At 61.1% G+C, this 14677-nt stretch overlaps 2 protein-coding genes across 2 annotated transcripts; one reads left to right on the plus strand and one right to left on the minus strand.

Moving 5' to 3' along the window:
* The first annotated feature begins 1066 nt into the window (after positions 1-1066).
* C1QTNF5 (C1q and TNF related 5) lies at positions 1067-3926 on the plus strand. Its single transcript, XM_065652178.1, has 3 exons — positions 1067-1170; positions 2057-2289; positions 2887-3926. Exons 1-3 carry the CDS (start codon positions 1133-1135, stop codon positions 3402-3404), a joined length of 789 nt encoding a protein of 262 aa, XP_065508250.1. The 5' UTR covers positions 1067-1132; the 3' UTR covers positions 3405-3926.
* Positions 3927-8862: 4936 nt separating this feature from the next.
* On the minus strand, positions 8863-13708 carry RNF26 (ring finger protein 26). Its single transcript, XM_065652197.1, has one exon. The coding sequence runs from the start codon at positions 12252-12254 to the stop codon at positions 10827-10829; it is 1428 nt and encodes a 475-aa protein (XP_065508269.1). The 5' UTR covers positions 12255-13708; the 3' UTR covers positions 8863-10826.
* Between the last annotated feature and the right edge of the window lie 969 nt (positions 13709-14677).

Genomic DNA, 14677 nt, shown 5'->3' on the forward strand with positions numbered 1-14677 from the left:
CTGGGCATCTGGGGCAGGAAGGCTCAGCCAGCAATGTCACCCACACCGCTGCGGGCACTGGCATGGGGAGGAGAAAGCCAGCAGTGCCAGAATGCTTCCTGCTGCCCTTTCTCACCCTGAGCCTGTGGGAAAGTCCCGTGCCCAACTGGGGTTACTGGGAGCGGGATCCGCTGTGGTCAGCAGCACTCTGCCCTTGCAGCCAGCACAACACTGCTGTTCCCACAGAGCCACCTCTGCGCAGGGGACTCAAGCCCTCCCGACTCCTTTGCTTCCTGCATGTCCAGCTGCTGCAAGCTGGCTGCAGGGCACGGGGACTCCCCCCAGCCACAGCACCGCCCCACCAGTCAGCGCCTGACGGTGTCCCTTGGATGCACTCGGTGCTGGAACGAGTTAAAAGCAAGCTGGGAGTGCCTTCGAAAGCCCGGCATGGTCCCAGCTTTGCCGCGTGCCCCGCGGTTCCCTAGGGCTAGCCCTGCTTCCTGGCATGACCGCAGTGCTGCTCTGCCTGCACTTCGACCTGCCCGCTGCTGCCCAGCGCATCCCTGCCTGCTCAGCTCCACGGGCTGCCCCCCGGCACCCCCAGCTGGCCCCTCCAGCTCCCTGCAGGTGCTCCCGGGATCGGCACTGCCAGCCTGTGCATGCCCTGCCGTCCTCCTTGCCTCAGCCCTGCTGCCAGGGGCAGCCCCGAGGCTGCCAGTCAGGGGACCCGCATGTTCCAAGGGCTCCCTTCTTCCTTCTGCTGCTCCAACCCCACCTGTCTTTGCTGGGTTTCCCTCCCTTGGCCTTTCTCTTTTTCCACTTCCACTCTGCTGCCTGTTTTCTTTTGTTTCCCTTCCCTCCATCCTGCCGCCTGGGTGCCCAGACGTGTTCAGCCGAAGTGGTTTGCAGCCCATACCTCCTCCCCCTTTGCCAGCCTGTTTGCCTTGCTCTCCCTTCCCCCTGCTTACAGTACTTCTGACACCATGGGATTATTTTTCTTTTTCCCCTTGTCTTGTAGCTTTTGGCTCCTAAGGCCCTTGATTTCCTTTGGAGTTTGGGAGGAGAGAAGCGAGGAGGAGGGGGGGGGTGGAGAGGCTGCCTTTCCTAGGGCCTTCGTCAGAGCAAAGTGGTCAGGAAGAGCCGCAGCCCTTCCATGCCGGAGAGCAGCCAGGCAGGAGCCGCGGGATCGCAGTGAGTGGGGCTACCCAGCTCTGTCTGCCCTGCGCCGGGGGGAGCTGGGACTCGCTGGGGTCCCGGCTGTGGCGCCTGGGCGGAGGAGAGACACTTTTTCCTCCTCCTTTTCCTTTTCCTTGCAGACTTCAGGAGTGGGGAGAGAGCAGCTTTCCCTGGGCAAGGCCACAGGGAGGGGGCCAGCGCTGGCTGTGGGGTTCCGCTCTCGCTGTGCTGATGTGGGAAGGGCTGGGGGCAGCCCGGGCAGCAGGGTGGTCTCCGACACCAGGGTGGTCCAGCACAGCCGGGGATGCTGCAGCCCAGACAGCCGTGCCCCGGGGAACTGGCCGGGCGTGGAGCAGAGCTGCCGGCAGCACAGATGTTGCCAAGGGCTGGGCCACAACGCAGCCCTGCGCTCCCCGAGCTGCCGCCCCGCCACGCACCACCCGGATGCCGCAACCCCACCCCACGCACGGCTCGCAGCTCACCCGCTGCCCTCCAGCCGACACCTCAACAGTCCCCGGCCAGCGCCCGCATGCACACCCGTAGCCAGCATGCTGCCGATGTGGCAGCTGAACAGCCCGCAGCTGTACGCACAGAGGTTCTGCCTCCCACACACGCCGCAGCTCCCTGTCCCCGACAGCCCCACGAGTCGCCCCATGGCAGGGCATGCCAGGGGGCTGTGGGACGGTGCAGCGGCACAGCTGGCGATGGGGATGCTGTGGCAGGTGCAGCCAGCAGTCAGGCCTCACGGTGTGGAGCAGCCAAAGAAAGCAAGGGAGAAAAAAAGGAGGAACAGTGCCCCACTGACGCTCGGCACCCACTCCCTGCTGGGCACTGCAAGTCTGTTTCCCTGCCCTCTTCACCGAGGTCCCCAGAGCTGTTTCCCCTCTCTGCTCCCTTCCAGCCCCTGCACGGCAGACAAGATGAAGCAGCTCTTTCTCCTCTTCCTCCTTGGCCTCGTCACCAGCTCCCTGCAGATTGAAGACAACAAGATCCCTGGGCTGTGCTCAGGGCAGCCGGGCATCCCAGGGACCCCGGGACTGCACGGGGGCCAGGGCCTGCCCGGCAGAGATGGACGAGACGGACGAGATGGGGCGATGGGGATGCCGGGGGAGAAGGGCGAGATGGGCCCTCCTGGTAAGAAAGGCAATATCCTGACTGGGGAGGGGAATCTGCTCTGCCCTGCCTGTTGGGAATGCCCTCATGCCAGGGGATGAGTCCTGGATTGTGATGCAGCCCCCCATTGCCAAACCCAGAGCGAATCCTGCAAAAGTGCCCCTTTCATGCCACCACCACCCCTCCAGTCCTGCCTGTGGTGACCCTGTACTTCTGTACAAGCCAGCAGCTCCCCATCACTGACAAAGCTGCATTTGTCCCCATCCCCACTGCCATCCCTATCTTTCACCCTCCACTTTAGGAAAGCTCATGAAGCTGTCCCTGGTTTGTGGCTGCATCATCCTCACCATGGTTCCTGGGCTGGGTTTTTTCCCAGCCTGTGAGGGTTTCTCCAACTCTCTTTTGCCACTGTACCCACTTTCCTTGTGTACCTGCCCCCCCCCAACTTGTGCTGCTTCCCCAGGCTGAGCACTGGTCACAGCGGGTACTCACCACCTGCATCCTGTAACCCTGGTGGGATTGGGACTGGGCAGGGGGGCTGCGGGAGCTCAGATGATGGGTGGCCATGCCAGCGGTTGTGGCTTAGAAGTAACTCTGTCCCCCTCCTGCCTGCCCCAGGAGCACCCGGTCCCCGTGGGGAGATGGGCAGCCCCGGTGTGGATGGCATTCCTGGTGAGAAGGGGGCACAGGGTGAGTGTGCGGTGGCCCCTCGCTCAGCCTTCAGCGCCAAACGCTCCGAGTCACGCAGCCCTCCGCTGGCTGACCAGCCCATCCGCTTTGACGTGGTGCTCATCAATGAGCAGGGCCACTATGACCCCACCACGGGCAAGTTCACCTGCGAGGTGCCCGGCCTCTACTACTTTGCCGTTCACGCCACTGTCTACCGTGCCAGCCTCCAGTTTGACATCATGAAGAATGGCCAGTCCATTGCCTCCTTCTTCCAGTACTATGGGAATTGGCCCAAGCCCACCTCACTCTCAGGGGGAGCCCTGGTCCGCCTGGAGCCCGAGGATGAGGTGTGGGTGCAGGTGGGTGTGGGGGACTACATCGGCTTCTACGCCAGCGTCAAGACGGACAGCACCTTCACTGGCTTCCTTGTCTACTCCTACTGGCAAAACTCCGCTGTCTTTGCCTGAGCCTGCTCTCAGCTGCGGCTGGGGCCGGGGCATGTGCCCCTTCCCAGTCACCAGCACTCCAGGGAGTGGGGTTCTGGGGTCCAGCCGTGTGGGAGCCAGGACCCCAGGACATCCACCCTGCTCTGCTGCTGCCACCCAGCGCAGGGTGGGTATACAGCCCTTCTGCCACCCCAGGGGTAGTAGGGAGCATCCCTTCAGCAGCAGTGTATAAGACATAAGTATTATCTCGTACACCCAGCTCTGGGGCGAGGCACCCATGCCAGGAAGCCGCAATAACCTGGTTGTATGTTACTCGCCATAGCTACCTTGGCATGCAGCATACCACGCCGGCACGGCACGGCACCCAGCCCCTGCTGCCAGCTTGTCCCCGCGCACAGAGAAAGCCCGGGCTGTCTGCCGCTGGCACGGCAAAGGGCCCGTCTGCCCGTCCTGGTGCGCCCCAGGGCCAGCAGTCACCCCGCTCCCTGCCCTCCGGCAGCTCCAGCGCCTCCCTCTCCTCCTTCACCCTCAATAAAGGGCTCCCCAGCCACGCGTGTGCCTGCTGTGTGTGTGCCCGTGACTACGTGCCAGGTCTTGCCGGCTCCTCGGATGCCGGGGGGGGGCCGTACCGGGCTCTCTGGGGTGCCGGCACCCCTTTGGGGAGGCTGGCAGGGCTGCGCGGCTGTTGAGGGCCCGCGGGAGCAGCGAGGGGTGCTGGCGGTGCCGGGTGCCGTCCTGCCTGGGGGTCCCGGGCCGGGGGGCGGGAGGGGACAGTCCTGCGCCGCCGCAGCTGGGCCAGCAAGAGCCGCTAGATGGAAGCATCGGCATCTCTTGGCGAGGACGCCCGCAGCTGCGGCGATCCCCGTGCACCCTCCCCAAAGCCTCGGGAGGGGAGTGGCGACGGGGGAGCCCCGCACGCGGTGCCCTGGCTCCCTGCGGCGGGACGGCGGGGACCGATGCCTCGCGGGGCGTGAGGGTCCCGTAGCCTCGAGGGCCACCCCGGTGGGAGCGGGCTCGCCCGGGGCGAAGCGGGGCCCCTGGCCCCACGGTGGGGAGCGAAGGCGGGGGAAGCGCTGGCCACACGCTCCCGGGACGGGGCTTGCGGGGCCCCCTTCCTGCCTGCCCCCCTGCCAGCTCCGCGCTCCAGTGTGAACGCGGTGACCCGCCTCTGAGAAAGGTCCCTATTTTTAGCAGGGGAATGAAGAGCTTCCTCGTTCCTGCCCAAAATAGGCCCCTGCGGGGACCAGCCAGGAAGGGGGCTTTTGGCCAGTGGCCGAACTCCTTAATGGGTCCTGCTGCTGGAGCATATGCTCTGCCTGACCGTGGCGTGGCAGCTGGGCTGGGCTTCTCTCCTGATGATGCCAGCAGGACCTTGCAGGTGCTCCCTAGCCCGGGACCCCCCTTACACGGCCAGACAGCCACCCCTCCTCTGGGCCGGCTCCCCTGCTGCTCCCCAAGCCGTGCTGCATGGCGCTCCCAGGACTGCAACCATGCCCATCTGGGATGAACAAACCCTGCAGACCCGCTCACCTGCCCTGGCTGGGAGCTGGGGCAGGCTGGCAGCAGCTGTGGGGCCAGCCTGTGTGCCCCTATGGAGGGCCAGCCCCACAGCTCCCATGCTTGGACTGGGGACCATTCAGGGACCTGGGGCCAAGGGCATGTCACTGCAACCTGCCTGGCTGCGTGGGACTGTGGGGGATGCACTGTCCAGCTGTGCCAAGGGCCACCCCCGTCCCATAGGGGTAGATGGAGGTGCTGGGATGAAGAGTGAAGCCTCACTCCCCCCTGGGGTGCAGAGGGCCTCTGCTAGCCATTTTGCAGGCTCCTCTTGCCAGCCCCAGCTGCAGGATTGGATTACAGCGGAAGCGTCTGTTTGGGTTGTCGATGGCCTTTTCTGTAAGCAGAGCTGCCCAGGGGCAAACAACGCTGCAGAGGAGATCGATGTCTGGTGCTGTCTATTCCGGGAGGAGGAAAATGACTTTTCTTGAGATGAGGCTGGAGGGAGGGGGGCGGGGTGGGAGCATCTTTTGGTCCTTATCACAATGTGGGGGAGCGCAGCTAGCAGCGGCAGCCACAGGCATAGCACTTGACACAGCAGTTTCTGGGCTCTGCTTTCTTTGAGGTGCTCTTGGTCTTCTGGACACTTTGTTTGGGATCACTGAGGGGCTGCTGGGAAACCTCTGAGGAACATGAGGGTGTCTGCTGCTGCCTATGGGGGATGAGGATAAAGAAACGGGAAGGGGAGCCACAGGAAACCTGGGCTTCTGGCAAGCTCTGACGAGCTCTACCAGCTGCCTGTGAGCAGGGAGTGCCTCAAGTTCCTGTTCCAGCTAAGCACAACTTAGGAGGGAGCCAGCATCCCTTAGCCAGTGCGAGAGAGGAGCCTATGTAAGAGCCAGGCTCAGCTCACAGTGCAGCTGACAGAGGCAGCAGTTTGTGTAGAAAGGTAGGTTTTGTGGGTTTGTTTATTTTGGTGGTGGTGGTGTTTTTTAAAGTGCCAGCATGTCTTCTCAGAGCAGCACACAGGTCCTTGGTACACCAAGGTCACAGTCCCCAGCAGCCATTGGAGTATCTCTTCCTGCAGTGCTGGAGGACATAGCCTGGCTAGCCCTGAGCTGGAGAGGATGCCTGGGGCCTCTTACTGGGGCTGGTGCACCTGGCTGGCAGCCTGCAAGGGTGTGTGATTGTGCAGATCTTGGAGCTGTGCTGCCAAGTGGAGGAGCTGCTGGAGGAGGTCAGCAGGCTGTGTGGCATCAGAAAGGGCATGAAAAAGATCAACTGGATCATCTCTTGAGACCCTACAACATGTAGAGCCCGAACCTTCAGCTATGGTGGCAGAGACTGTGCCTCCCAGGTTTGGAGGTGGAAATGTCCTTGATGGTGGATGTTGTGCTGGTGACTCCTGGCAGCAGGATGGCTCCTGCTCCACTCAGAAGCCTGTGGCTATGGCATAGGTTCAGCACCCTGATTCCTGATGACATGACACTCCGCAATCATCTTCAGGTGAACTCTGCCAACAGGCCAGCTGACCTGGTAAGATCTTTAAGTTGGGAATGGCAGCAGAGGGGACAATCCTCACTCAGGTGGGGATGTGGTGGATTGGGTGGGCAAGAAAAGGGTCCGAGGGGTGTGAACAGCAGGGACGCTTACCCCCCCTGAAGGGGGGTCACTTCAGCATAGGGACACAGATAAGGCAGTGGTTAAACCCTGGCACAGGCTGCACAGAGAGACAGTAGAGCCTCCATCCATGGAGATATTCAGAACTCAAGTGGCCATAGCCCTGTGCAACCTGCTCTAGCTGCCCCTGCCTGAGCAGGATGATCTACAGGTCCCTGCCAGCCTCAGCCACTCTGTCCCTGGGGCCTCAGCACTGCTGCTCTGAGGTGCTGGGACTGCCAGTGTGTTCAGGGAGCCGGTGCGGCTCCCCATGCTGAGACACTAATGAGGGAGCAAAGCTGGCATGCAGAAGCAGCCCAAAGGCCCCCCGTGGTTCGGCTGCTGATCATCACCTGCTCCCTCCCTGTCGGCCTGGTATCATTAGCTGCTCGTGTTGCTGTGCATCTGCAGTGAGAGTCTTTCATGCCAGCTCCCTGCTGTCAGGCAGACGATGGCTGTTGTCTCCGAGGCTGGGACTAGCAGCTCATTAAGGCTGGGGTGTTGCAGCTGGGCTGACAAAGGAATCCTGGGGATTTTCCCAGGGCCTGGGGGGCCCTGGTTTCAGCAGGCTGTCAGCCCCCACCACCCCAGTGCTCCCAAACTGTAGTAACCTAGCAGCATCATGCTCCTCCCTCCTTGGGGAAGGGAGAAGGGTCTTGGCATTGTGATGGGCTGAGACCATCCCACTTGACTCACACATGAGGCTTTCAAGCAAGCTCTGGAAGTGGGAATACCACCGAGGACTCCAGATCTCATGCCCTGGACTGATCTGTGAGCGTTGCTGCTGCTGGACACCCTCCCCAGGCAGTGCAGCCCTGCACCAAAAGCCACAGTGCCAGAGCAGGCAAGTCTGGCATGGCTGACCATCAGTCCTGGGGCGGGGGGGCCCTATGCACTGCCCATCAGCTGGGAGGTGGTTGCATTTTCCTCCTGTAATTACTTGCTGCTTGGCCACTGAGCAAGCCAAGTGCACGCAGGATAGCTCCCGGGGGAAGGTTGTGTCCTTCACATCCTGTGCTTGCTCGGCAGGCTTAGCTGCAGCGGGCTGAGGCAGCCGGACACCCTCTCTGTCCCCCACTGGGGCTGGCTGAGGGGGTGGTGGGCTGGCAGATGTTCCACTGGTTGCCCAGTCCTCCTGCCCCTGGGTGCCCAGCTCGCCTCAGCTCTCACACCCTGGGAGCAAGAGAGGAAGGCTGAGCAGTGCCTCAGTTTCCCCGGTTGTCACCCATCTGCAACCAGACACCCCAGGGCTCAGGTGGGCTGATGGCATTGCCCTTCTTCCTGTGCCCGTGTTGTGCCAGGCATGAGCTGTGCTCCTGCAGCAGACGTCCATCTGTTTCTGGCCTCCCAGCAGCCCCCTTCTCTACACTGTGATTTTCAGCCAGGGTGTGAGAGCATCCTGGTTAAAATTAGTTGTTTTGCTGGCGTGGCCCTTCCAAGGCAGGTGAGTTCAGGGCAGGGTGAGCCAGAACTCCTGGGGTCTCTGCCCATCAGGGTCCCAAAACATTTTTCCAAGCAATTTACAAGGATGCTGGAGAAGCAGAGGGTGCTTAAAAGCCCACAGCAACCTGCCAAGAGCTCAGATCGTGGCCAGGGAGCAATTCATTGTGCAGAGAATGCATCTGCTCATCAGTAGCCCAGCACAGCTGAGCCTGCCACAGCCTTTCTGTGAGGCGAGACTGAGCCATATACTGCCAGCTGCTCCACAACTCCTAGCGCTTTGGCTGCTGCCTCCATCCCCAGGACAATCAGGCTTGCCAACACCTTCCATTGGAAGCAGCAGGACATCAAGGTGCCAAGGACATGTGGGAGCAGGGATTACATGTCCCTGTGCATGTTCATGCCGGTCTGGGAAGCCACAGCCCCTCTGCTTTGGGCTGCTCAGGCCCTGGGGAGCTCCAGCTCTGGAGAACCTGAGCATGAATCCCTTCACTTCAGTACAAAGAGGTATTACTTCTGAAAAAAGACAAAGCTGTGTGTGCAAGCCCCTTTGCAAAGCAGCCATTGCTTCTCACTAAACAGCTCAAAGTGGCATGAATTAGGAGTGAAGATTTTTCTGTGCAGCAGCCTGGCTCAGGGGTATCACACAGCACTGCTGTTCTGGGTACAAGCACCCCCAGACAAGTATCCCTGAGCTTGCTGGTGGTGTTGTCCCTCCAGCTCTGACCCTTGCTGGGCAGTGAAGGGCTTCCTCTGGAGTCCAGGGGTGAGCAGAGAGAAGGCACCATCCCTCCAGAGAAAATCCTTCCCAAGAATGAAGCAGAAGACAGTTTTAGGTAAAGGAGATTTTAATTTGCTGAGTATCTAATCCATAGTGCAAGGAGTTAAACTTAAGGCAAAGCTTTTTTTTTTTTTTTTTAATAAACAGGCAGCAAACAAACAGGCCCTAAAACAATAAGCGTGACTGCTATAATATACAAAGTGTTTGAAGAAAAAAACCTGCAGTCCTGGGGAGGTGTCCTTCCCCCCCCTGTTATTCATGTAGGAAATAATGTACCCCAAGATTCATGAGCTGGTTCTGACCAAAGCACCTCACAGCCCTGGGGCCAGGCCCTTGTAACACCCTTTCATGCTCAGGAGCCCAGCTTGGCCCAAGGGCTCCCCCCAGCCCCAGCAAACAAGGGGGGTAAACCAGACCCTGCAGTGCCTCCCAGAGCAAAGCCACTCTGCAACAAGAAAGTATCTTGCCACAGCTCAGGTTTACAGCACAGAGGCGTCTCCCAGCATGGCCTGGCCTCTCTGCTGCCTCTGTTTTGGCTTATATCACTAATCAAGGAGAACAGAGAAGGAAGACCTTGCCAGCCGCCCTCAGGCTCTTGGCTTGCAGTTCAGCAGTCAAGACTCTTTCCAGTCTGGCTCCAGCCAAAATTGGCTGTGGCACGTGGCTGACCTCAGGCAAGCAGCTGGAAAAGGAAAAGCTTTTCAGTGCAAGGCCCTCTTGCAGCCCAGCAATGTTTTTGGAATGGTGCTGATTGACCAAGCTGGGATGAGCCACCTCAGGCCTCCCCAGCCAGGATCAGATGCCATCATTAGACTTCTGGGGACACTTTTAAATAAAACTAGCTACATTTCTGACAGACAGTAAGACAGAACAGCAACGTAACCCTGCCCTAAACAAAGATAGCCATGGTCCTGCTACTGCTCCATGCACACAACTGCAGATCCACAGCATGGCGATGCAGAACTTGTGTCTGGAGCTGGAATGTCTCAGTGGGCTCCCAGGAACTTTGGGGAGTGCCTTTTCCTCCCAAAGACAGCCCAGCCTGGGAGGCAGCAAGCAAGCACTGCTGTGAGCCACCCAGTTCCATGGCACTCTGAACCTGAAGAAAACATGTGTTATCTAAAGAGGATTCTCCAGCATTGGCTCAGATGCATGCTGCTGCTGCCAGGGCTGTGAGCACCGGCCAGCCAGCCACCCCTCAGGTTCCCCAAACAGCACCAGAGCAGAAAGAGTAACTCCCTCCAGCCTCCCCATGCGAGTAACCTGATGTGTACTTGTTAGTCTTGCATAGGTGATGCGTGGAAGCGGCAGCAACACTGAGCTCTGCAGTCAGCTGGTCTGCAGGGAGCCCGTGTTCATCACGGCTCCTCATTGTCCTGACAAAGGGAATAGGAAGCTGAAAAACCAAAGCCACGGTGGCTGGGATACTGAAGTACCCCAGAAACCCTGCTCTCCTCCAGCTGAGAGCCAGGCTGAGCCCTCTGCTAGCAAAGCCTAAAAAGCCTGAGTGTGCTCATTACTCTCCTACACCTTTGCAAAAGGGGCACACTTCTCCCTTCTCAGGCAGCTTCTCTACTTAGATGGCAGGAGGAGGAAACAAGAGGCCTGAGTGCAGTCTGCCAGGTAGTTTTCTGGTCAGACCTTGGGAAAAAGCATCTCTTGCCTTGCACAAGCCCCTGTGATTCCCAGGAGGACACAGCCTTTAACCTTTCCATCAGCTTTGGCTAGGAGGTACCAGAGCATCTTTCTGCACTCTGCTTTGGATCTCAGACGACTGCGGGCTTGAGGCAACAGGCCTCGAAACAGCAAAAGTTGTCAACAAAAAAAAGGTAAATCTTTCTGCCTGCTGCAGACATCAGTTATTGTGCTTGCTAGCAAGAGCTACAATCTAGTTACGTAGCAAATGTGGCTAGCAGACACCTCCAACAGCCTTTTGCCCTTTCAGCACCATCCTTAGTTCTTTGGAAGCTTCTCAAGGCAGCCCTGGGAAGTTCTGCTTCCTGGCAAGAGGCAGACAGGGCCCTTGACCTCCTGGAATAATGATCCAAGCCACCCGCCCCTTGGGCTCACAAGTACACATTGAGTGTCTGGAGGATCATCTGGCGGCATAGTGGGCAGTTGCGCTGGTAGATGGCCTGCTGCAGGAGGACTTCTGTACACTCCTGACACAGGCACAGGTGCCTGCAGGGCAGAAGCAGGACTGTCTTGGTTTGGTCTTGACAGATGACACATTTCTTACGTTCCTCTTGTTCTTTCAGGAGCATCCAGGGGTCATTATCTGGAGTGCCCTCACCATCCACAGCTGCTGCGTTCAGCTGCTGTCTCCTCAGAGCTTTCCTCCAGGAAGTGCTTGGTTCCTCCCTGGGCGCCTGGAGACGCTGTCCTGCTGTGGCACTTCGACTCAGAGCAGGACGCGCTTGTGGTACCTGCTCCGCATCCAGCTGGTCCTCATGCTCAGCTGGCAGCTGGCCGAACCCTGCCAGCGGCAACCTGCCAGGAGCTGCAGGTCTCAGGACAGGCATAGCTGCCCCTCGCTGGTTGCTTTCCCGGTTCATTGTTCTGCCCCCGCGGCTCCAGTTGGTCACCTGCAGACTCCAGTCCACCAACCTGCGCCAGGTCTGGGAGGTCATGGCCATACCCAGCGTCAGGACCGCCACCTGATAGAGCCGCCATACATCCCGCTGCAGGCGGTGGTAGGAGGGCAGCGTGTTGAAATAGCCCAGCACGTAGCCTGCCAGCGTCCAGAGCAGCCCAGGGTTGAATACAAAGGTGCTGATGGCAATAATGAGGAGGAGCAAGCCCAGGCCGTAAATATTCACAAAGAAGATGTTGATGAAGAGCTCTGCGACAGAGACCAGGAGCTCAAAGGCCAGCTGGCAGGGCGACCAGAGCAGGATGGACACAGCGATGGCACCACTGGAGATGTGCGCGAGGAAAGCAGCCAGCAGGTCTGTGACTCTGAGGAAGGGGCTGGCGACCGAGTCCCACAGGGCCACGAGCAGGGTGAAGAGGTTCTGCGTGCCGATGAGGCAGACGTTGACCAGGCTGTTGACCAGGTAGGCCAGCAGGCTGGTGCTGATGGCCAGGCCCTCACAGAGCTGCCTGGCCAGGGCCTGCCCGCAGCCCAGCAGGCCGCAGAGCCCTCGGTGCAGCAGCTCCCTGCCCCGCAGCGCCAGGTGCGAGAGGAGGTGCCCGGCCACCTTCAGCCCCTCCAGGCCGCAGCAGCAGCCCCGCAGCAGGCCGGCCAGGCCCTGCACGGCTCCCAGCGCCAGGCCACAGGCCGCCCGGGCCAGGGAGGCCAGCGAGAGGACCAGCCCGTCCCAGCAGGCCAGAGCCCCGGCGGCGGCGGCCGCGGGGAGGCTGCAGGCCGCGGCGAGCAGCCAGAGCAGCGCCGAGACCAGCGAGGACACCAGGAAGAAGTTGACGTCCAGCACCAGGAGCAGCAGGTCCAGGACCATCCGCAGGCCGCGGAACAGCACGAACAGCAGGTCCATGGCGGCCGGGGCGCCCGGCGGCGGGCGGCGGCCAGGAGCCCTGCCGAGGCCCGTACGGCGCCGTCAGCCGCGGACCGCTTGGGGCCCCACGATGCTGGGCGCCGCCATCGTCGCCCGGCTGCCGCGCAACGCCGGGCTAATCGGCGGCGAGGGCGGTGCCTCTCCCTGCCGCCCATTGGGCGGTTCGGAGGACGCGGCGGAGGCGTGGCCGCTGGGGGCGTGGCCGCTGTCGGGCGGCGAGCCTCTGAGTGGCTGTCGCCGCCGAGGCGGGCCCCGCCCACAGGCGCGCATTTAAAGGGCCAGGGGCGCTCGTTTAAGTGGCGGAGCCGCCGAGCTCGGGGCAGTCCGGACCTGGGGCGAGAGCGGCGAAGATGCGGCGCGTACGGGGTTCCCGGGGCGGCCGGGGCATGATGAGCAGCCATCTCACCCGTGGTCCCAAGTGGCACGGGGAACACCCCCAACCCGCGGGGATCCTGGAGCCACATGTGTGATGAGCTTGTGACAGCCTCAGCCCTGGCATGGGGAGAGTTTGCACTTGCTAGCGGTGTACCTGGGGAGTCTTTGGGACAGGGTCAGGCCAGGGCAGCGCTGCTCTCACCCCACCAAGCAATTTCCTGCAGGAGGTCCTAAAATAAACCCACGGCCCTGGCCTGGCTCAAGGTTATGGTCCCAGAGCAGTTCCTGTCCTCCCTTCCAGCTTCCTGGGCAGGCTGTGGGGCTGCCAGCATCTCTGGCCTTCACTCTGCGCTGCCCCAGGAGGTGTTCCAGCCCTGCCGCCCTGATGCTGATGACAAGCTCAGGGAAATCCAGCCCTGGAACCCAGGGCTTTTTAAGAAAGGGGAGAGCGAGTGAAGCGGATGATCCATGGGAAAGACATCTGCAGCCCCAGAAGGCACCGGCCAGCACAGGGACAAGGAGGGAAGTGCTGCACTGCCGGGCAGGAAGGGAGGAGTCTCCCTCCTGCAGCCACCTGCCCCATCCCCTGCATGTTTCCTCTGCAACACTTTGAGCTGGGGCAGGAGCCACGGTAGGCATGGGCTGATGCTGCTTGGTGCCATCTAGCTCTCCTTGAGCCAGAGCACAGGCTGCGCTGCTAGGAGAGCAGATCCATGTGCGTCTGTCTGTCCCTGTCTGGTCTGTCCATGCCCACCCGGGGTCTGTGCTGCCGGCTGGCTCTCTGCCAGCCCCATCCCTTCCCTGCCTGGCCGGTTTCGGGCTGTGGACTCCCTCACAGCGGGTGCCTGGATCCCCCTGGCAGTGTGTGCGCCTGTGCTCACGTGATGGCCAGGATGCTTTCAGCATTTATGGTAATGTTTGGATTTCTCATTGCCTTAGCAAACAGGAGAAGGAAAAAAAAGAGCTGAGCCAAGGCCGGGTGTATTCCACTCATTCACTGCCTCCGCCTGTGCACCCGCCTCCCCGTCCCTTCTCCTAGCATCTGCCCAGGCCTCTGCCATGCCTGGGGCACCATGCCCCCACGGGCTCCCCACTGTGGGGCCGGAGAGCGGCAGGGAACAACGGCAGGGTTTAGAAGTCGCAGCTCCATAGCAGGGCTCCTCTGTTGTTGCTCCGTGCCCCGGTGGGCAAAGGAGAGCCCGTGCCTACTCTCCCATGCTGTAGGGTGTCCGGCTCCACAGCATTCAGACTGGCTCAAGAGAGGCACAGGGCTCAGGCACCCCGGCACAGGACGAGAAAGGGTGCAGGCGGCTGGGAGCACCCAAGGGTTCAGGTTCAGGCTGGACCACTGACCTGGCTGGAGCAAAGTGGAATGGGGCTCCTGGTGGAGGGGCTGTGAGGCTGTGGTGCAGGGATGGAAAATGCCTCCCTGGGGCCCTGTGTGGGGATCAGAGGTCCCTGCCAGGGCGCTCAGCATCTGGGCCATGGCCAGGACCCCTCCTTGCAAGGAGGGTCCCCCCAGCTGTCCTCACACTTGCTGGAGGTCTGGGCATGATGCCACCATATTCCCAGCTGTGCCTGTGGCAGCTGCTGGCAGCAGGACAGGGCGGGCCCCGCTTGCGTGCCCCCTCCACTCATCAGCCTCTCGGTTCCCATTTGGCATGGAGCAGACGGGTCTCTGCTGTAAACTGGGCTGCACTGCTGCTGACTGGGCCCACCACAGCACATCATGAGGGTGCAGGAGCCTGGGATGCGTGTGCACCCCTGCCTGACCCACAGGCAGCTCTGCCTGCAGACCCACTGCTGGCCAGGGGCTGGGCAGTGCACCGGCTGTGCTGGCACCAAGCCCAGCACAGGCTGCTGCTGCATCACGCCTTTGAGCTGCCTTCCTGCTGCTGAGCTCACCGCAGCTGGGTAGCTGCCCTGCATTTCGGGGAAACAGGGCAGTCAGCAGTAGGACTGCCTCTGCCCTTGTAGCTGCTGCATCCTTGCAGCCCTTAGCTGCAAGCAGGGAGAGGAAGGGAGCA

This window comes from Caloenas nicobarica, chromosome 26 (assembly GCF_036013445.1).
Source record: "Caloenas nicobarica isolate bCalNic1 chromosome 26, bCalNic1.hap1, whole genome shotgun sequence".
In the NCBI taxonomy this organism is placed as follows: Eukaryota; Metazoa; Chordata; class Aves; order Columbiformes; family Columbidae; genus Caloenas; species Caloenas nicobarica.

What these genes read in the sequence shown, in the direction of transcription:
- RNF26 (XM_065652197.1), bottom strand. Translation starts at nt 12,254, where the DNA reads ATGGACCTGCTGTTCGTGCTGTTCCGCGGCCTGCGGATGGTCCTGGAC.
- C1QTNF5 (XM_065652178.1), top strand. Translation starts at nt 1,133, where the DNA reads ATGCCGGAGAGCAGCCAGGCAGGAGCCGCGGGATCGCA. An exon ending in GCAGGAGCCGCGGGATCGCA is followed by an intron (nt 1,171 to 2,056) that starts GTGAGTGGGGCT and finishes GCTCCCTTCCAG; the next exon opens with CCCCTGCACGGCAGACAAGA. An exon ending in GGGCGAGATGGGCCCTCCTG is followed by an intron (nt 2,290 to 2,886) that starts GTAAGAAAGGCA and finishes TGCCTGCCCCAG; the next exon opens with GAGCACCCGGTCCCCGTGGG.